The sequence below is a fragment of the Candida oxycetoniae genome, assembly GCF_023343755.2.
Source record: "Candida oxycetoniae strain CBS 10844 chromosome Unknown scaffold7, whole genome shotgun sequence".
NCBI classification, from domain to species: Eukaryota; Fungi; Ascomycota; class Pichiomycetes; order Serinales; family Debaryomycetaceae; genus Lodderomyces; species Lodderomyces oxycetoniae.
In genome coordinates, this window is record NW_026055364.1 from 46,658 (window position 1) to 68,249 (window position 21,592).

General features: G+C 39.4%; 7 protein-coding genes across 7 annotated transcripts; 1 reads left to right on the top strand and 6 right to left on the bottom strand. All coding sequences in view use genetic code 12, as the record gives it.

The window, feature by feature from the left end:
• Positions 1-1,000: 1,000 nt before the first annotated feature.
• GAT1 (Gat1p) lies at positions 1,001-3,610 on the bottom strand (the record flags this gene model as incomplete). The annotated part of the gene is made up of 1 exon (XM_049326159.1): positions 1,001-3,610. The coding sequence occupies one exon, from the start codon at positions 3,608-3,610 to the stop codon at positions 1,001-1,003; it is 2,610 nt and encodes an 869-aa protein (XP_049182370.1).
• Positions 3,611-5,667: 2,057 nt separating this feature from the next.
• KGF56_000472 (uncharacterized protein) lies at positions 5,668-7,116 on the bottom strand (the record flags this gene model as incomplete). The annotated part of the gene is made up of 1 exon (XM_049326169.1): positions 5,668-7,116. The coding sequence occupies one exon, from the start codon at positions 7,114-7,116 to the stop codon at positions 5,668-5,670; it is 1,449 nt and encodes a 482-aa protein (XP_049182371.1).
• A 279-nt stretch (positions 7,117-7,395) lies between these two features.
• Positions 7,396-12,024, bottom strand: KGF56_000473 (DNA-binding E3 ubiquitin-protein ligase; the record flags this gene model as incomplete). The annotated part of the gene is made up of 1 exon (XM_049326179.1): positions 7,396-12,024. The coding sequence occupies one exon, from the start codon at positions 12,022-12,024 to the stop codon at positions 7,396-7,398; it is 4,629 nt and encodes a 1,542-aa protein (XP_049182372.1).
• Positions 12,025-13,330: 1,306 nt separating this feature from the next.
• Positions 13,331-14,053, bottom strand: LEA1 (U2 snRNP complex subunit; the record flags this gene model as incomplete). The annotated part of the gene is made up of 1 exon (XM_049326190.1): positions 13,331-14,053. One exon carries the CDS (start codon positions 14,051-14,053, stop codon positions 13,331-13,333), a length of 723 nt encoding a protein of 240 aa, XP_049182373.1.
• A 92-nt stretch (positions 14,054-14,145) lies between these two features.
• Positions 14,146-15,687, top strand: CGT1 (mRNA guanylyltransferase; the record flags this gene model as incomplete). Its single annotated transcript, XM_049326201.1, has 1 exon — positions 14,146-15,687. The coding sequence occupies one exon, from the start codon at positions 14,146-14,148 to the stop codon at positions 15,685-15,687; it is 1,542 nt and encodes a 513-aa protein (XP_049182374.1).
• Positions 15,688-15,778: 91 nt separating this feature from the next.
• Positions 15,779-17,560, bottom strand: OFD1 (oxidative DNA demethylase; the record flags this gene model as incomplete). Its single annotated transcript, XM_049326212.1, has 1 exon — positions 15,779-17,560. The coding sequence occupies one exon, from the start codon at positions 17,558-17,560 to the stop codon at positions 15,779-15,781; it is 1,782 nt and encodes a 593-aa protein (XP_049182375.1).
• A 421-nt stretch (positions 17,561-17,981) lies between these two features.
• FRE3 (Fre3p) lies at positions 17,982-20,198 on the bottom strand (the record flags this gene model as incomplete). The annotated part of the gene is made up of 1 exon (XM_049326223.1): positions 17,982-20,198. One exon carries the CDS (start codon positions 20,196-20,198, stop codon positions 17,982-17,984), a length of 2,217 nt encoding a protein of 738 aa, XP_049182376.1.
• Between the last annotated feature and the right edge of the window lie 1,394 nt (positions 20,199-21,592).

Genomic DNA, 21,592 nt, shown 5'->3' on the forward strand with positions numbered 1-21,592 from the left:
ATGTAGGCCATAAAACAATTTGAGCAGATTGTTTTATGGTCTGGACAAGATCAAAGTGATGTGGACTTGTCTTAACTCCAAATGGCACCCACATTCAACAATTGTGAAAAATTGTGAAATGAATAAAAGAAAATAAAAAAAGTATGTTTTATCTTTAAAATATCCCAAAAACCCCACACATTACTATTGGATGCTATAAGAAGGTGATTGCAGCTCAATCGGACAGAATATCCAAGACATTAGCGAGGTCATTAATGAACAATATAGGCTATTAATACTCAAGATGTGAACATATACATTGTTTTTCCTAGAGATGGAAATACCAATTACTGCAAAAAAATGAAAACCCGTTAGACATAACAATGGCTGCTCAACAATCAAACACTAAAATTGAAAGCTCAACTACTGCCTCTAAAAAGAATGCATCAAGAGATAACTGGTCAAAGAAAGTTAGCAGAGGGTTCACTTGTGGAAGCTGCCTGCACTATCGTTTAGTTCCGCTTCCTCCAAAGTTTTTGAGAGTTGCTGAAGATATGCTTATCTTATTTTTTTTTTTCTATGTTTGTGTACTGCAACAGGTTTCCAAGAGTGAACTTCTTAAAGAAAATAAATGAGGTTGTGTGTGAGTGAAGTGTGGATATGGTTGGTACACAAGGAATAATTTTGTCAGCGTATACTTGAATCTATATCTCCAAGATGAATCAAGATAATCCATAGAATCATGTTTCCAATCCAGGAAGGAAGATAGAAGGCGATACTTTAGACGCATATTCCGTTTTAATTTAACTCCGAGTAGCATAGTTTACTCTAAAGAGGAGGGGGGGGTTTACTCTACCGCTTAAGATCCAAAAAACTCATTTTTTTTATGATAATAAAACGTTTTAAGTTTCTCTATAATATCTATACAACAAAGCATTCTGTGTAGCTCCTAATCCATTAAGAAAAAGAAAACAATATATACATATACATATAAATATAATATGTATATGTATTAAATACATCAATAATCCATGCTTAACCAATCCCATTCATTACCATTGTTGGCAGTTGCACCGCTCCCCGTGGTAATGCCACTAGCTCCAACACCATAGCTTAGATGCGAGTTCACATTGTCATCGACCATCATCATCTGAGTGTGGTTCACTGGGGAGTTATCCATTTGATTAAAGTTTTGACTGACTATTGGTGTATGCAATCCAAATTCATTTTGGTTGATAATTGGTGATGATTTTTGTGTGAGTTTATCATCATTGTGGTGCTGTAGATGAAGCGCACTGTTTGTAGTATTTATGAATGATGCATTAGCGTTGACATATGCCGGCAAGGATGTTGAACTTATCCCAAGACTAGACTCAATATTTTTGGCAAGCTTGATATCGGTTAATTTTGTATTGGATCTGTTCTTCTTCATGCTTGGTCGACGTGGTTTTCTTAAAGTAGACACGGTTGATACTGTAGAAGTAGCTGCAGCTGTAGTTATGGCTGTGATTGTACCTGTAGGTGTAGCTGTAACACTACATTTTCTAAATGAAGTTGGGTTTAAATCATCTCCATCACTTTTCATTTCTTTCTTGCTTATTTGGTTATTTCCACCACTTTTCGTAGCATTGGCACCGACACCATTATTACTAGCTCCACGTTGACGCTTTTTAATGACATCTGTCTTTAAACTCAATGGTCTTACAACTCCATGTAGTTTCAAAAACAACCCACAAGCATTACATAGTGGTTGTCCTTTTGGGTTCCTTCTCCATAATGGCGTTGTTTTCGTATCACAATTTGAACATGATACGCCGCTTGTCGTGTTGGAGTCGTTGGCTCCTGCACTTGCACTTGCACTTGAACCAACACCAACACCAGCACCAGCACCAGCGCCAGCACCAGCGCCAGCGCCAGTGTCCATGACCGTTGTGACTGCGTTGCGACTCTCAAAATCGGAACCGGAAGCTGAAACGGACACAGATTTCCCCCTTTTTATAACTTTACTGTTCCCCTGTTTCGCCAGTTTTTGTTTTCTCAATCTTTTGGCAGACACTATGTCGGACTGGCTAGGGAGGATAAAATTCCCATCATTTGTAGCCAAGGGAGATTGTCCACGCTCGAAAAATGAGTCATTGCGTAGTTGAGCATTGAGAACAGCATAGCTTTGCTCATCGTTTTGGTCTGTATTATATTCAGGTAATGATACAAATGATTCTTGACGTACTAGATTGTTTGAGGGTGTTGATGCTAAGATATCAGTTGATTTGTATTGACTTGCTATACTATTACGTGGATCGTAGAATGTTTGGCCTGGTAAAGATGACGAAAATTGCGTAGTTGACGGCGTGATTGTAGGGATTAAGGATGAAGAAGTAAGCCTGTGTCCGTCTGAAGGGTTTATATAGTCATCAAATAACGGTTTTTCATAAAACGACGACGCTATACTACTCAGAAAGGACGATTTGGGTTGGAAATTTTGGAAATTCGTGTTGGGACCTTCAAATGCAAGGGGATCTAATGAGAATTGAAACGAAGATTGTTGAGGATAATGGAGGTGACTCAGTCGTAAGTCCATATATTGATGATCATGATGTATGCTTTGCTGATCATGTATTGGATCAGGACTAGAACTAGTATTATTTAAAAAATTCATTTGGTTGAAATTGTCAAATTGTTGAGGAAATGATTGTAGTTTTAGCTCAGTAACAACCTGTAGGGATGGAGCTGCTCGTTTTCTAGAAACATTACTAATTGAGGTCATACCTCCTCCATTGTTTAGTAGTTCCTCCTCCTCCTCCTCCTCCTTCTCCTCCTTTTCCTCCTCTTTGTATTGCTCGTCTATTTTACTTCCTCGGAAGATACTAGTGTTGCTTTTAGCAAAGTCATCATTATTCTTGTTGATGTGGGATTCCATTTTTCTAATATGAGCAACATAATCAAAATCTTCTTCCACCACGTTTGGGTCAGAGGTATTATTTCTTTGGTGGTAAGGATGACGAGGTAACAATGTACTCAGATTTTGGTCTTTATTTGCAAAGATGTGATAATTTTGTTTATGTTGGCGAGCATGGTGTGGCGGCTTTGCAGTAGTAGTTGAGTGTGGCATGAGACCACCAAGTTGATTCTCTGATTTTCTATTTGTATTTAGTTGCGAATAGTCATTATAGCTTCTATTCCTCAGCTCATCGTTATAGCTTCTATTCCTCAGCTCATCGTTATAGCTTCTATTCCTCAGCTCATCGTTATAGCTTCTATTCCTCAGCTCATCGTTATAGCTTCTATTCCTCAGCTCATCGTTATAGCTTCTATTCCCTAGATGAAACGAATCGTTGCGATTTGTTATAAACATCATTCTCCAAGTAAGATTCTCCATTCTTGTCTTATAGGGTAAGGAGTCCTTAGCCTTATTGTACATTCTCCATAAACCATCAATGTGGTTTATTTCATTTGACACCAAATGAGCCAAATTCACTGAATTGTTGACCCTTGAGTTGTTCAAGTTGAATTTGAACTTGCATTTGAGTGGTGAAGAAGATTCTGACGGATTATTCATATCTTGTCCATATAAGCGAGCTTCTTTCTTTGTTGGTGAATCTTGATAAACCAAAGCGACAAAGTTATTCTCCATTACTAGAGAGTATTGCAATTGGCAATAACTTTAAAGTGCTATAATGTTTCTCAATGAGGTGATGAGATGAACAAGAAGAACAAGAAGAACAAGAAGAACAAGTGGGAAAAAATGCCTCGGCCAAAGTTGAGAGAATCAAACCCACTATCGAGCGAAGCGAGATAGTGGAGCAACTGGGACAAGTAAGAGAGCAGAGGCTGCAATCAATGGGGTGGGGGGTGGGAGAAAAAAGAACACTATCGAGGTCCACTATCGAGGTCCACTATCGAGGTCCACTATCGAGCGAAGCGAGATAGTAGAGCAACTGAAACAAGTAAGAGAGGGACAAGTAAGAGAGGGACAAGTAAGAGAGGGACAAGTTGGGGGCACGTAAGAGAGGGACAAGTTGGGGGCAAAGAGGGCTAGTGAAGAGGCGGGTTTTCTCGCTAGTGTCAGTTAGTGTTGCTCCACTAGCTCGATTCGCTCGCTAGTATTAATTGCTCTATACTTTACAATATAAGGAAATACCTCACATTGCATTCACAATAGCCATTCATTCCTTTTGAAAGCCGCTCCACTATCGAGCAACACTATCGAGCAACACTATCGAGCAACACTATCGAGCAACACTATCGAGCAGAGCGAGATAGTGTTGTAACAAGCTACTGAGTGTTGTTCCACTATCTCACTCTGCTTGATAGTGCCGATAGTGTCAGTGGCAGCTAGTGTGCACCACTATCTCGCTTCGCTCGATAGTGTTGGTGGCAACTAGTCCTCCACTATCTCGCTTCGCTCGATAGTGTTGGTCGGTGGCAGCTAGTGCTCCACTATCTCGCTCTGCTCGATAGTGGAGCAGCATATCTAGCATTACTAATTTTAGACTCTATTGGTCAATTCAAATTGACCTTTTTCCAACTTATAACCGAGTGAAAATGATGTATCTAGTCTTTATTAAGTTGGGTCAATGAGTTTATTCCTCTTTTGTGTAAGGGTCTTGGTTTGTTTGATTTAATTGGACGATAAGACTTTACGATAAGACAAAACTATCGAGGAAGCGAGATAATGGAGCAAACTGCACTACCACAGAGCACTATCGAGGGAAGCGAGATAGTGGAGCACTAGCTGCCACCAACACTATCGAGCGAAGCGAGATAGTGTTGCTCGATAGTGGAGCAGCATCTTGTTAGCTTGTTACAACACTATCGAGCGAAGCAAGCTAGTGGAGCACCCTGTAGCTTGTTACAACACTATCTCGATCTGCTCGATAGTGTAGCTCGATAGTGTTGATAGTGTCGGAAAAAAGAATATCAAAAGAGTAAAAAACTGATAAAATTGTCAATGATAAACAATCTAAAATTTTTAAAGAATTTTGTTCCCAAATTAGCACTACTACCATTTTGGGAACTTTTTACTAAAAAAATCATTTCCAACGGTCAAGTTTAAAAAAGAGGTAAAAACAAAAGAAAAAATACTCGTTTTTCGATTTCTAATTGACACTATCGAGCGACACTATCGAGCGACACTATCGAGCGACACTATCGAGCGAAGCGAGATCGTGGAGCAATACTTTGTAGCCAATCGAGCAAGCGAGACTAGTTGAGCAGATGTCTATGCTTTTGAGACTAGTTGAGCAGATGTCTATGCTTTTGAGACTAGTTGAGCAGATGTCTATGCTTTTGAGACTAGTTGAGCAGATGTCTATGCTTTTGAGACTAGTTGAATAGCGGAGGTGTAGAAACTAGTTCAGCGGAGATGTCTACACTCTTTCATCTATTTACACTATCGAGCAGAGCGAGATAGTGGAGATAGTGTCGGTGGCAGTCAGTGCTGCTACTAAGTATTGCTCCCTAGTGTCTCTAGTCGCTGCTGCACCGCTATCTCGTTTCACTCGTCTAGTCTCTAGTCTCTAGTGTCGATAGTATATCTACTGTCAATAGTGTCGATAGTCTATCTACTGTCAATAGTGTCGATAGTCTATCTACTATCGACTAGACTCGTTTCACTCGTCTAGTCTCTAGTCTCTAGTCTCTAGTCTCTAGTCTCTAGTGTCGGTATTTTCATTGTATATTTCTCTACTTCTAGTAGATAGTTACTGTGGTTATACAATTATTAGTATTGAGCACTTCTATTATACACCTTTCTAATCCATAAAGTTTGGATTGACCCCAGGCTTTAGATTTGGCGGTATTTGTTCCCAGCAAAGAGTTTTCCCTGGGTATCTCAATAATGTCCAAATCACAATCAACAAATTCCGATTCAAACCTATTTAACAAAACTGGCGCCATCTCCTTGAAACACGAGGCGCGGAATTGATGGAAATATAACGATGACTCAATAGTACCAAATTTCTTACTCTTTATTTCCCAGTTACATCTATTCCACTTCATAAAATTCAAATCTTCGCTAATTCCACCATTATGAAGAACCACTTTGGTCACTACTGTTTTAGATTGGCTTTGATTTATTCGAGTATGTGGCTTTTGTAAGTCATATAATAGATCAATGCCCAATCTATAGTAATTGTGAAATTTGTTGCAAGATCCCACTCCTTCTCCTGCTGCTGCTGCTGCTGCTGCTGCTGCTGCTGCTCCTCCTCCTCCTCCTTCACGATCCTTCTCTTGCCCATCACCACCACCACCACTACAATGCTGGTTGAGGAAATGGTTATGTATAAGTAGGCGCAAATCAGACTTGTTGAATGATTCATCAGGTGGTCCTAACATACTAACCACATCTTGCTGTGTCGACTTGCCTATTTCAATCACATCTTTTTCATTTATCACAATCTTTCCGTGATCAATATCTACCTGAACTTGACAACTCTCCTCTATATGCGGCTTCTCTCTAAACGCTTCCCATGACTGACCTCTAAAGATTGCAATAGAGCTACAGCAAATGTCTTCTAACCCTTCCCAGTTGAGAAGTTCATCCACAACAACATCTTCTGCTTTGCCTTTTAATTTTTGTAACAAAACCTGGCTCAAAATCTTGAACTTAAACGCTATCCCTGGATATGACAAAATGTACGACTTTGCATGTAAATTCAACACTCCAGGGTAGGTTGGTCCAAAGATCTTATTGTAAATACTTCTAAATGTAGGACCTACAGACGCCAAATGAAAAGTATTCCTTTCATTGACTGACAGGGAGCTCGTAGCAGCATTGACAGTAAACTCCTGGTCGATACTACTATCACTACTCGTGGTACTCGAAATGCTTTCAAACTCATTCAAATGCTGTTTCTTGTAAGATAATCTCAATGGACTTTTCATTGACCCCTGATCAAGGTCCAATAATTCAATAAGATATAGCCGCTGATCTTTCCGGTTACTGAAACTCAATCGCAAGTTCATCCTGTGAACTTGGACAATAAGTGGTGCTTCATAGTAAGCATTCTTATCATAAACCACCGTATATTTATAGTTGAACTTATTAAGACAATTGATCACATCGTATAATGATTTCCCAAGATTAATGCTATTACCAATCCCCTGTCCTGGGTTTATAACCGTATCATATATCATCATAGCTCAAAATAACCAACTTGTTTCCAATCTCCTTATACAAAAACGAAATCGTGGGGTTGACATTTGTTTCTTATCTTTGTAGGCTTTATCTTCATTTTTCTTGTGCAACGGCAAGGCGATCTCCGCCGCGGATTGAGGCGGCAGCTGGCGCGGCTGTGACGGTAACTGCGTCGCAACGGTGGCGGTAACCTCCAAAAACTCCACCGCGCGAGTTTACATAAAGAAACAAAGGTAAGCTTGTATTCTTTTCCTTTTACACCCATACAAAAGTCTAACTAACTAACTAAGAATATCGCCTAATGATATTTTTGATCGTACAGTTTCAATTGAAGCTGAAACAGGAACGTCCTTTATTACATGCTTTTTGTAGATACTTGAAATTAGATCCGACGGGTTCGCTATACCGTAGTTGCTACCGTCCAACGGCATTTCCAAAAGTGCTCGAAGTGACGTTCCTTCTTTTTTGGTAGATAATAGTTCCGTATCTGTTGAATGATAACAGGACTGACATATAGATTTTGATCCTATTGTGGGCCACCATTTCGGAGAACTGCGCGTGCTACATTTTTCACAATAGCGTACAGCGTCATTGGTTATTGATGATGATAATGACGATGATGACGATGATGATGATGATGATAACGATGATGATGCAGCGGCAGCAGCGGCAGCAGCAGCAGTGGCAGCAGACACATATGAATTATTGAAAAAGATATTCCTGCTCTCGATATAATTTCGAGATTTTGCGTGAGGCCCACCTACTTTGGGTTTATTGTTCTTTGTTTCGTCCTCAAGATACAATTGAACAATGGGCTTCATATCGGCATCTCTTCCGCTTACTCTTTTACCCAATGTCCTTAAACTCATGATTGTTTCCCTCGATTGATCATGCATGGGACAAACCAAGATTGGTTTCAATTTACCCACTTTACCATCGACATTCACAAGTTGCGAGTGCTTGGTGCCATGCTCCAATTTAAACCCTAACTTATAATTCGGCGTGTCCTGAGCACACGTTGGATGGTAATAGTTACCTGATACACACAAATTGCATTCTATCATAGCCCCATTATATGACTCACAAATTGAACATTTCTTTTGCCAATTACGCAAATATATCTTGGACACATCCACTAGCGACAACTCATTCCATCTATTTTCACGTCGATTCTTTTGGAAAACCGATACGCCGCCATTGAATATAGCACACAAGATATGACACCAATTGCCATCTTCTGTTGATTTCAAAAAATCGGGTCTCACATGATGCGATCCGAGAATTGATAATTCAAAGTTCGTTTCACGCCCAAAACATAAAGAGCACGAGTAGCTAGCAGTATTTATTGGCTTCATGTCGTTAACACATGGTTCACAAAGCCACTCTTTTATTGGATTTGTTGTTGTTGTAGCTGTTGTAGTAGTTGATGACAACGTTGTTGCTGTAGTAGTAGTATTAGTATTAGTGGTAATATTTGATGATGGTGATGATGATGATGATGATGCTGTTGTTGTTGTTGTTGTTGTTGTTGTTGTTGTGGCCTTTTCAGGTAAAGGATAGCCAGCACATGAAGCATGAACATTCACTCCACAATAAGAGCAAATCAACATTTCTTGAACAGATTCTTTGTTAGTATCGTGCTCTCTGCATACACAGCACTTTCTTTCATGAGGCAGAAAAGGTACCTCGATATCCGTCACGGTAGATGTATTGAAGCCATTAAACAAAGACTCAAGATCACATAGTTGGGTTATTCTAGACTTTTCAACAAACTCAACAAAGTTCGAAATAGGCTCTTCAACATTTAAATACTTTCCAAATTTGTATAAACGAGGAGCTTCACAATTGCTATTAAATAACATTGCTTGTATATGTTTACCTAGTCTTTTACCAATAACTTCATCAATAGATGCTGTTGAAAGTGAGTATAGAGGTCGAGGTACCGAGACACCAGACTCGATCTTTACCGCTGCCAGATCTACAGGCGTCATCATGATCAACGATGCAGTATTCGACCGTGCCGCTGCTGTCGCTGTTGCTTTGGTAGCAGTAGCCGCACTCTTTTGCGTTGACTTATCTTCAACTTTAATGCCAACAATATCTGGAGTTGATCTTGAAGCTTTGTTTGTAGATTCTTTTCCTGAGGTAATTTTCGCATTACCATTAGTCTCATAATACTCCAAAATTGCATTTGCATCCTCCAAGAGTTCCCATTCTACTCTCTTTCTAGAACTACTAGACTTGCTTGAATTTTTGAGTACTTCGTTTGGGTTGACCCACGTTACAGCGTACCTTCTCCATAGTTTGGCACACCGAAAACATAATGCAACAACCAATGAATCGTCAAGCAACTCTTTTGCATCATGTCCCGTGATTCTGAACCATTGCAATGACTCGTAAGTGGAGCAGTGTTTACAAACAAAATCCGTCTGTCTGGAAACAGCTTTCTCATTGTCGTATGAAGAATCATCATTCGGATTTGCCAAATCATCAATAATCATTTGAGGCTTTGAGGCTTTCTCTGTTTCTTCTTTTACTAAATTCTGTACTTTTTTATGTGCCCTACCTTCAAAGTTCCCCCAAATTTTCCTACCATTTGCGGTTTTTTTCCAAAGATAATAAAATCTAACAACTTGACTCATTGATTGTGTCCTGACTCTTTTTTGAACATGATACAATTCACTTCCAAACTCCTTTACACCAGCTTCAAATCTTCGTACCTCTTCTTTGTTGAAAACAGGCTCCTTGAGCTTTTTTTTGGTGAGTTTTGAAACCTGTGCATAGGCCAGTTCCACATCTCTACCACATTCCAAATATGCACGTAATATCGCATCAACAAAGTTTGGTGAGTTAGGAGATAAGCCAAGTGATTCCGCTACGCACTTGCACTTTTCGACATACGCATCCAATTGTTCAAAGTTATCCTTTATATCTTCATCTGGTGTTTTCCAAAGTAAACAACACGTGTCATTGCTCTCGTTCCCGTCATCAACACCTCTCTCCACGTACCCTTTTGGCCGAGGTTGTAGCCACAGAGGGTACTCTGAAGGATTAATGTCCTTAAATTCAGTTGGAACCTCTAACTTCTCCACTTCCTCGCTTTTTGTTTTGCTTTTTGATTTATTATTCGCACTTTTCTTTTTCGGCAGTTTTTCAACATCGTAATATACCAAGGGGTGTCCATTACACTCTGGGATATATACTGCTTGATGTCTAGCTCCAATTCGCGTGGATGCTCTAGGATATGGTGATTTATCTTCCAAATCCACTGCCTCTTCTAACTTTGCATTGAGGCCTAAATATCGCATGCACCATTCTTCTTTCACTCTTCTTTCATCTATTGAAAGAGCCTTGTCCTTTTCCAAAAACTCAATTGCCATTACCTCGTAATTGGGCAAAAAAGCATGGACAGCAGCTGCAGCATCAACAACAGCGTCGTTGCGGCCAAATCCTTTATCTTCTTCTTCTTCTTCTTCTTCTTCTTCTTCTTCTTCTTCTTCTTCTTTTGATGCAGCTGCACCTAGAGCTCGAAGCTCCAGTAACTCCTCTACCAAACGTTCTTGATTAGATGATTTATTATCATGCAGCAACATCAAAATCTTCTTCCTGTGATATTCAATCTCCTGTTTCTTTGCACATGCTGCACAAGACCATGAAAATCCTCGGCTGGGCTTTTTCAATAGTGGCGGATCCAAGCAAGACATGTGGAAATATGTTTGACACTCAGCACATGTCACTGAGTCTGCTACGTCGCACCATAAGCCACAAACATCACAAGTACATGTATTTGCTTTGAATGAGTTTATCAAAGCCTTAGCTTTCTGGGTTTCGCAGAATATATACTGAAACCTCTTGTTTAATGCAATTAAAAAGTTTTTGGATGTGTTTTCTTCATTTTGAGCATACTGCAAAAGATTCTTCGTCAGCAAAACGTCATAATACCGAATCATATACCTGTCATATAGCCTATCAAAATAAAAACAATTAGGCTGCCTGGTGAATGACTCCAATGCCGAAAGCTCAACAATGGACAGCGGAGATTCCAGTTTTTTAGACGACTTTACAGAATTCATTCGACTATTCTGAAACCTCCTATTTGCAACATAACTATCCTCGATATCTTGTTTCAACTCAACAGTAACAGTGCCCCGGAAACTGCTCAAGGGACAAGTATCTGAATCCATCGTGGCAAATAGCAATCTTGAATCAGAAGAAGTCCTTGAAACGTCTCGCGGTCGGAAGAACCACTGAATCGAAAAGTCGTAGCCTTCGGCACTAACAAACTTCTCACTTTTTGGGTTATCAAGATTTTCCTTTTCCTTTCCATGGCACTTTTTATTTGTAAATCCTCGTATCCGGCCAATGAAATAAGGCTCACCGGGAGGTTCACTAACCATGTAGATACATTGATTCTTTTTCAAAGAGAAAACTTCACTTTGTCTTTTATTACTTCTTGTAGGTTTACAAGTATCGTTTTTATGCTCGGGGCAATACAAGATCTGCTCTTTCAAGTCAATATATGCGTTCTTCAAATTCAATCTGTTTGAAAAATAGTCCTCGGCTCGAGGCAAAGGTTGCCAATTTAGCGGTACTGCCAAGTTGGAAATACCACCGTTACTGCCGTTACTGCTGTTTCCATTGCCGTTGCCGTTGCCGTTGCAGCTACCGTTGCCATTGCCGTTGCCGTTACCGTTGCTGCTGCTGCTGCTGCTGCTGTTATTGCCCTTATTCGACTTTGTCTTTCGAACTTTTTGCCTTTTGTTCTTAGGTTCTGCCAAAACAGGAGTTGAGGAGCCAGAATTGGCAGAGCTCGACGAAGTCAATGTAGTATAATCATCAAGAAGGATATCCACGGAATCATCATACGACTTGTTTGCTGCTGCTTTCCTCTTGGGACGAAGTGCAGTCATAAAAGAGCTTTCCTTTTTTTTTTTTCAATATTTAATATTTTCCACTATGACGGATATAATGGTGGCGGTTTTTTTAGTACAAGTCCAATATCGCTTTAAATTAGCTTAGCATATGAGGTAACACGAGTTTCTGCTACTAGGAATACGAGAAACTTCAATAAACCACTTTGGTGTCTATCAATCTGGTGGGTTCTGGTGGAAAAAAATTCAAAAAAGAAAAAAAAAAAATCTTGTTAGAGATCCTGATAAGAGAGGGTTTTATCAGCGACTCTATCGAGCAGAGCGAGATAGTGGAGTACACTAGCAACACCTCTACACACGGGTTTTATATACTCGATGTTATATATCGACACTAGGGAGCGGAGCGAGCTAGTGGAGCAGTATGTAGAGAGTAGAGAGTAGCAAATCTGAAGCAACAGCTGGAGCTGTTGCTGAATAGTGAAAAGTATCAGCCTCTGAAACAACAGCTGGCGCTGTTGCTGAATAGTGGAGAGTCTTTTGTAGTCAGTACTGCTCCACTATCGACACTATCGAGCAGAGCGAGATAGTGGAGCACACTAGCTGTCACCGACACAATCGACACTAGCCGAATCTGACTCTCAATAGTAGTTGAATCTGACTCTCAATAGTAGTTGAATCTGACTCTCAATAGTAGTTGAATCTGACTCTCAATAGTAGTTGAATCTGACTCTCAATAGTAGTTGAATCTGACTCTCAATAGTAGTTGAATCTGACTCTCAATAGTAGCCAGTTTTTTCCACTTTGGTAATGTTTTACCACGTTTGTCTTTAATATGACCTTTCTGGGGTTGAACTGCTTTGTACATGCAACCTCTTCATTACTAGTAGTCAGTTTTAACCTCTTCGATATTGGTAGGAATTGTAGTAGCCAGATCTGACCTCTTCGATACTAGTAGTCAGTTCCCGTAGTCAGTTCTAGTAGTCAGTTCTAGTAGTCAGTTCTAGTAGCCAGTTCTAATAGCCAGTTCTAATAGTCGGTTCTAATAGTCAGTTCTGCCCTCTCCGTTACTAGTTGTCAGTTCTAGTAGTCAGTTCCCGTTGTCAGTTTTAGTAGCCAGTTTTAGTAGCCAGTTCTAGTAGTCAATTCCTGTAATCGGTTTTTGTAGCCAGTTTTTGTAGCCAGTTCCCGAAGCCAGTTCCCATAGCCAGTTTTAGTAGCCAGTTCCACTATCCAGATGTCACCTTTTCAGCAATGTCGTACCACATTAGTTAGTGCAGCTCCACTATCTCGCTTTGCTCGATAGTATCATCTGAAAACACAAATTTATCCTTTATACACCTCGATGTCATATATCACCAGTTTTTATGAGCTGCTCTATACTTTCAACCTCTTCAATACTAGTAGCCAGCTTCAATCTCTTCATTAATGCCTCCTTATCAGATTTTGATAATTTCTTCACCACAGCGCTCATTTGTTTATCCGAGGGAGGCGCTATGTGCTTCCCCTTGGCTTCAATGTCTAGTTCAAGATCAAACATTCTCTTTGCTTTCTCATTGAATGGTTCTTCTAGAGTGCCGAATAGTTTTGAGGCAGCACTTCTCTCTGCAAGTTTGACCTTCTTAAAATCCAAAACCCGAAGAGACGGCACAAGCCAGATCATAAATAGTCTATAATCGAAATGTTTGGTAATGGGATTGCCTATGAGAACCAAATTCTCAACCTTGTCGAAAGCAGCTACAAAGTTTTGTTGAAACTTGTAAATATTATTATTCATAAACGATATCGACCTTAGACAACCAAACTTATTTGCCACGCAAAACTCATCGTCCACATACGTGATATTGTTATTAGCTAGTAGCAAAACCTCTAATTCTTCAAATCGGTCCAGCAATTTCCCCAAAACTATCAACTCATTATTGCTCAAGTCCAAAACTTGATACTTATCTAGTCTCATACCTGCAATATTCGTGACATCGGTCAAACGTAGATCCCTCAAAACCAATGTAACTTTATGTTCAGGATTCAAAATCAAGGGTGCTTCCTGAACCTGCTGAACAGTCAACCTCATCCGCTCAATCCAATCCAATTCCCCTCGAACGAACCAACCAACAAACAACTGGCTATGAATCAAGATTGAAATTTTTCACTTCCTTTTTTCCGATGAGAAGGAAAAATATCAACAATAAAAAGACAAAAGGATATACTAGCCAAGGATTGGGGGCCCCAGTTGAGAGGATAGGGAAGGCTAAGATGATACAGTTAGAGGATAGAGATATTCCTATAATACCAGGTACGAAACTTGATGAAGAAGAGGCGCATGAATTGCGGTTTATGGTTGCTGAGCTACTAGGAAGAAGAGCAACGACATTTCCAGGGTCGCAGCCGGTATCGTTTGAGAGAAAACATCTTGAGGAAACATTGATGCAAAAGGATTACTTTGTGTGTGAAAAATCCGATGGACTAAGGTGTCTTTTGTTTCTAATCAACGACATGCAGAAAGGCGAAGGGGTCTTTTTGATAACTCGTGAAAATAGCTACTATTACATTCCTCATATCCACTTCCCGCTCTCGGTTCACGAATCACCCGGAAATATGACTTATCACCATGGCACGTTGTTAGATGGCGAGTTGGTCTTGGAAAACAAAAATGTAAGTGAGCCGGTATTGAGGTACTGCATTTTCGACGCCTTGGCAATCAATGGTAAATGCATAATAGATCGTCAACTACCGAAAAGATTGGGGTATATCACGGAAAATATAATGAAACCTTTTGATCAGTACAAAAAATCGAATCCCGAGATTGTAAACTCCCCCGATTTCCCCTTCAAAGTTGGGTTCAAGAGTATGTTGACATCGTATCACGCAGATGATGTTTTGAGCAAAATGGACAAGTTATTCCACTCGTCGGATGGGTTGATATACACGTGTGCAGAAACTCCTTACGTGTTTGGAACCGACCGCACATTGTTGAAGTGGAAGCCGGCAGATGAAAACACTGTTGACTACCAATTGGAGTTTGTGTTTAACAAGGTACAAGACCCAGATTTGGATGAAAGAGACCCATCATCAACGTATGTCGATTACGATAGTAAACCAGACTTGATAAAACTTAGAGTATGGCAAGGTTCCAACGTACACACGGATTTCGCTGAACTAGATCTAACCGATGATGATTGGGAAAGATTAAAGGCTTTGAATGAACCATTACAAGGTAGGATAGCCGAATGCCGACAATCCACCTCCAGAAAAGGTAAATGGGAAATGCTTAGATTTAGAAATGACAAGAGTACTGGAAACCATGTAGGAGTTGTTGAGAAAATCCTCATCTCCATCAAAGACGGAGTTAGAGAGAAGGAGGTTATTGAAAAATGCCCCGAAATACAGCGGGCCTGGAAGCAAAGAGAGGTGGAGAGGAGGAAAAGACATCTAAATGGTGCAAATCTGAGCAGGAACTCTTCCGTTGCTCAATCTCATGAAGAGCCACCAACTAAGAAGTTGAAAACTAATATAAAAAGCGATGGAGAGTCTCAACAACAACCACAACCACCACAACAACAACAACCACCACCACCACCACAACAACCACAACAACCACAACAACCACAACAACCACAACCACTTCGCTCCGAACAAAAGGAAACCGCTCAGCTTGATGAGATACCAACTTATGTAGATAGTGACGACGATGACAATGACGAGTGAATGTATTAATTATGTATTTATATCTATAAATTTAACCTACCACCAGGCTTTATTTTGTTCATTTCTTTTATCCAATTACATTTGTATATTTTTAATCATCCTCTTCATCGCCCATACTTCTTACGTTCCACAGACAGTCGATATCCCACCTGGAGCCTTTTGCATTGATACTAACATACTTGATGAACTTCAAAACTGATGGGTCTCTCACCATCAAAATGAGCGAGTTCCATTTACACTGGTTGGTATGCAACACACTGTCTTCATCGCCTTCCTTATTGGACCTGTAAATTGCAGGGTCATCTTGTTCCAATCCATCGTCACTACTTGGTTGCACCATGCACAACTCATAGCCACCAAATTCTCCTGATTCCCAGTTTTTAGGATTACTGGCTGTAGGAGTTAAATTCAAAGTAGCTTCTAATAATACATTCTCCTCTTCAGGGCTACGAGCCACTTGAGGTTCGGTCGTTGTTGCGAGAATAAAGTCATTTCCTGGTCTAAACCTTCTTACCAATACATTTTCCGATGTCGGGATGAGGTCGGTAACAATCCTGAGCCACCTTTTGAACTCGACTGAAGCAAGAAACTTTGCTAATTCACAAAGTTTTGAGTCGGCAATTGAAGCAGGAGATTTCTCAACAGTGTTGTTGTTGTTGTTATTATTATTAACATCATTAGATGTGTGCTCTATGTACATGAATCTTTGCTTATGTGGAGGTACAGCAATTTTCCATGGAGCTTTAACGTCTGTAGAACGTTGTGGAGTTGGTTCGTTAATCTCCACGTCTCTAAGAGACTCTTTCAATGTGCTAGCAAAACTGTCATTCAAAATGCTCTGTACCTCAAGATACGATTCTTTGATAAAACGGTCTGCTAATTTCTTATAGACTTCTTGCTCTAAGAAAATAGGGTTGAGATATTTTTTCAAAAATTGAGTTTCTGCTTCTGTGAGCGGCTTTGAAGGCTCGAGCATACTCAATTCCTCCCTTGGTAAATCTTTTCTAGTGCACTTTGGAGCGTCAAACTCTTGTAATTCTTTACTTTGCAATTGATTCAAAGTTGACATCGACTCTGTTTTTTCCTGTTCGCCTTCAATAAAACCATCTTCACCTTTTTGAGGAATATGGAACCATCCTTGTATCGACAATCTGTGTTTATCCACTCTCACCTCCTCAACATCGTGGAAACTCAAGCCAGGCTGAACTGTGAAAAATGCAATTTGATTAAACTGAGGTACCAATTTACATTCATAGTCTGTGTGAGGCACATTCGGTACCACTGACGGAAACAAGCGTAAAGCACCTCCATATTCAGGCTTCCAAACTTTGTCTGGTTCTGGTAAATACAATATAAAGCTAACTCTTCTACTGCCAATGACATCATCATGAGTCAATAAATGGCACCCCTTTGTATACGAATTGATGGACATATCCGTTTTCAAACCGCTCAATTTTCCGCATCCTGTGACTTTTGATATCACGTCTCTAAACTCTTGTGAGTAGATGGCAGCCCTTAGCTTATGTAGCGAGGGCAATCTAGACAAATCATCCCAATCCAAGCCTGACAAATTCGCCAAGTCTCCCAGCTGGTACACTTTGTAAATATCAGTCTCCTTCTTGGTAAATGCAATTTCCGATAACACCTCTTTACGAACTTGTCGAAGCAAAGTGTCGTCCATAAGTTCCTTGATGGTGCCCCAATTATAAGGACCACTATTGGCAATCAGCTTTTGCACCTTATCTTGAAACTCCAGTCGCCAGATCTGCTCATTGAAAAACAGTCTGATATCTTCTTTAGTGAAAGTCGTATTGGCTTTTTTCAAAAAGCAGGTCTCAACTTCGTCTTGTTCTGCCAATCTCTTCTCAACCATCTTATTCTAAAGCTTAACTTGTCTAACCTAACCTCGTTATTCAGAAAAAGTTCAAGATGAGTGAAACAAAGAAGAAAAAAAAATTCCTTTTACGAAAATGGAAATCATCATGCCATGAAGTATCATACGATTCGAGTTGTAGTTCCAAACCCGTGTGTTTACTTGAGAAAAAAAAGAAATTGTAGAGCAAGTAGATGATATAGAAACAATACTGAATGTTGTAATGATAAACTGGGGACTACAAAACCAAAAATTAATAATAAAGAGTCACTTTATTGAGAATTGGGTCTCATCTTTTAGCATCTCTTTTAGTATCTCTTTTAGCATCTCTTTTAGCATCTCTTTTAGCATCTCTTTTAGCATCTCTTTAGCATCTCTTCTAGGATCTCATCTTTTAGCATCTCTTCTAGCATCTCATCTTCTAGGACCACTTTTCAACTTGCCCGAAATAGTCCATTCGGTATTTTGTCAATGACAAACTGTTTCGCACAGCTAATCGTAATTCGTCAACCATTTCTGGATTACCACATCCAATAAATGCTATAGATGAATCTGCAAACTTGGCTTCGTATTCAACTATTGCTTGCATGCTTGGTTTGCCAATCACAATGTCAACTTGCGGTAACTCACATTTATACTCCTCAATAATGTTGTTGCAAGTTGCACTGTAATGGTGATGGTGATTGAAACTTTCCTTTTCAGAATTGGAATCAGACTCACGCTTAGTTGTTTCAAACGAATCTTCCAATTCACAAAGATTATCATTTGCATTTGTAACATATACACTCGCTTCAACTCTGGTACCCTCTAGCTGTTTCAACTCCTTCTTGAACCATGCCAAAGATTTAAAGTGTCTTATAATCCACTTGAGTTTAATTGTCTTGTTTTGTGGCGCCCACTTGTCCACGTCTATAATTTCGGAATAAAGAGCAGGGATTCCTGTGCTACTTGCAACATAAGTCATATTGCCACATCTGTACCCGGCGCTTGAACCACCATAACTTCCTTCACACATGATTTTGATATCTGCAGCCTTTGATGGACATTTTACCAATTTGTTATACAACTGACGAGTAATACCGTTTTTAACCTTAATATAGAATTTCAATTCATTGGTATCGCATATATAATTGTGGTCAAAGGGGTGTGCTTGCCAAAAGTACGGCCACTGCAAAAAATGTACAAAGGCGTAGCCTCCCGCATTTGCTTTCCACAATTTGGGTTTTTGGACTGAAAGTACCAATATTTCATCAGGCATCAACATCAAATGACCAGTTTTTATGCCAAATAGTGCTAATCTGACTATTCTCAATACTCTTTCAAAAGCCCACACGGCAATTGCTGCCCAATAGTAACCACCATAACCAACAGGGAATGCATGTCTATAAGCACCAATAATGAAAAAAGTCGCCAATAACAAATGGAAAACGTAAAATGTTTGGTACCAGTTTCTCCTGAAGAAAAGTATGGCGAAAAACAAAATGAATCCTCCACATACTAAAGCAGCAATACCCCATGTAATTCGTGTTGTAGCCATTCTGTCTTTGTATATCCCTGCTTCTTTAAACACAATTGTAAACGCAATAGCATGAATAAATATCAAAATAACAACAATTCTTGCAATCCAACGATGATACAAGAGGAAAGTCGAAAACTTCAACCCCGTCAACCATTGTAGAATATTGTTTCGTCCTGTGAATAACACAAGTAACGGAACCAAATAACCTGTAAGTATAATAGTTCGAACTCCAAGTAACGCACTTAGTTCCGATTTGGTGCTTGCATTCAATGGATTTCCATCAATGTGGTGAATGTGCACGGCTGTTACCACGATAAGTATAGCTAAAAAGACAATCAAAACAATTGTTTCCACTCTTGTGGGAATGAAACCACCAGGAACATGATATCTTCCAAATTTGAAATTGAACGAGCGTAGATTTCGACTTTTGAAAGTTGAAGACATCCCAAGATGTTTTTTGTATAAATTGACCAAGGGACGCCAACTGCATCTATTACTATTGCGTCCTCGGGATTGGGTTACTTTTGAAAAAAGATTAGATAGAGCAGCAATTAAGAAAATTATACCCCAATATGTCAATAAGATAGCTCCATATTTAATAGAACGATCTGTATTTTTGAAATTCATCTCATAAGAGTCCTTGTAAACTTGAAAGGTTCCATTATCATAATTCAACAACACCGGATTTGATGACAAATCCTCTGCAGTAATCTCACCCCATCTCTTAGTCAAGAACTTATGATAACCATCATCATTACCATCACTACCACCACCACTACCACTTAAGGAAGTCGCATTGTGCGTGATCTCCGCCCTGTATCTGGCATAAGCAGCATCGATTGACATATTACATGCATCGGCAAATTCTGTAATAATCTTGGTTTTATTATTGTATCCTTGAACCAAACAGTCCATCATAGTTGCAAACGCAGCATCACTTTTGCAGTAACATTCATAGTTACGTGCACCCCATTCCTCAGGTGGTACACAAAGTGGGTGATTATTAGTGATGTACTTGTCGCATGCCAAAAACCCAATATCTAATTGAGTATATCTATACGGCGTTTTCTCTGCTATTAAGCATGTTAGCGAGACTATAAATATTAATAGAATTCTCATGTTTGGCTTAATTTCTCTAACCAAAAAAAGTGCAAGTACTTGGCCATTGGTATAAATAGACGAAAATCAAAAAAGAAACAAAGCAAAGAATACCCACTCAAAGAAAACCCCCATTCTCTTTCTCTACATTTTTCTTATTCTTGAGTCTCTTTTCAGTTAATGTTTCTAGTTTCGTTTCTTTCTCTAGTTCTTTCTTTCTGTAGTCCTAGTTTAGTGGGATTTTTGCATGTTTAAACAATAATTGACTATGCTGATGATTAACTCAGCCACAAGGTATGCAATTTGATGTAGATGAGTCCACTTGAGGGATTATTTGTCAAACCCCTGCGTTTCAGCTATCTTAGCAAAGCCTTCCTCCTTCTCTTCCTCTCTCTATTTCTCGTAATTAGTCAACATTTTAGCCCATCCCCATTTTTTTTCTTTTTTTTTTTGAACTAACCAACCAATATATATTTCCAGTCTTCTTTTCTTTTTGATTGTCAAAACTAAAAATTCTTCTTCCTCCTAGTGAAAATGCAAGTGGCATGAAAATGCATAAAGTTACAACGGGTCTCCACCCTTCCTCCCCTCTCTCTTATGTAAATTGATTTAAACGGGTAATATTGAAAATTGCAACAGTTTAGTCATGCCGAAATTAGAAAAATATGTCCCTATCCTTGAAAACCCACTTGGTAAACAGCTAGCATATGGACAATATGTAGTTGATAATGAATTTGAAAAATGTACTGGGCTTTATTAATTTTTGATTTTATGTCTATGTCACGTGATGTACCATATATTTGGGGTTGGTCACGTGATGTAACATGAAACTATGATTACAAAGATTCACCCAGGTGTGTCTTTGCCTTTATGTTTTATAGTAGAAATGGATTCGATAACTGAAAACCTTAGTTGCAACTCATTAGTAATGATGTCAACAACAGAGACGTAAAGCTACATTTAATGCTCACCCCCTTCCTATGCTTTTTTTGGCAATCAGACACAATGTATATCATATCCTCTCGTAATATGCATTTGAGACAAATACCCAAACACCCAAACTGATAGATACTGAAACATGCTCTATCGAGATGCTGAAATATGTGCCATAAAGCGACTGTGACATGCTCTAATAAGCTACTGTGACTGAAACTTGCTCTATCGAGCTACCGAGACTGTGACATTCTCTATCGAGCTACTGTGACTGAGACATGCTCTATTAAGCTACTGCAACTGAGACATGCTCTATTAAGTGAGCGGCAATGACAAATAGAGCAAAGTGCACGATGTGGGTCTGTCTATCTTACTTTACACGCGACTATGCTTTTTTAAAGGCTCAACAACCAACTTATCAAAAGTGTACATCTGGGATATCGTAGTTTGTCTAGTCAATAACGCCAAATTGTCGATCCCTT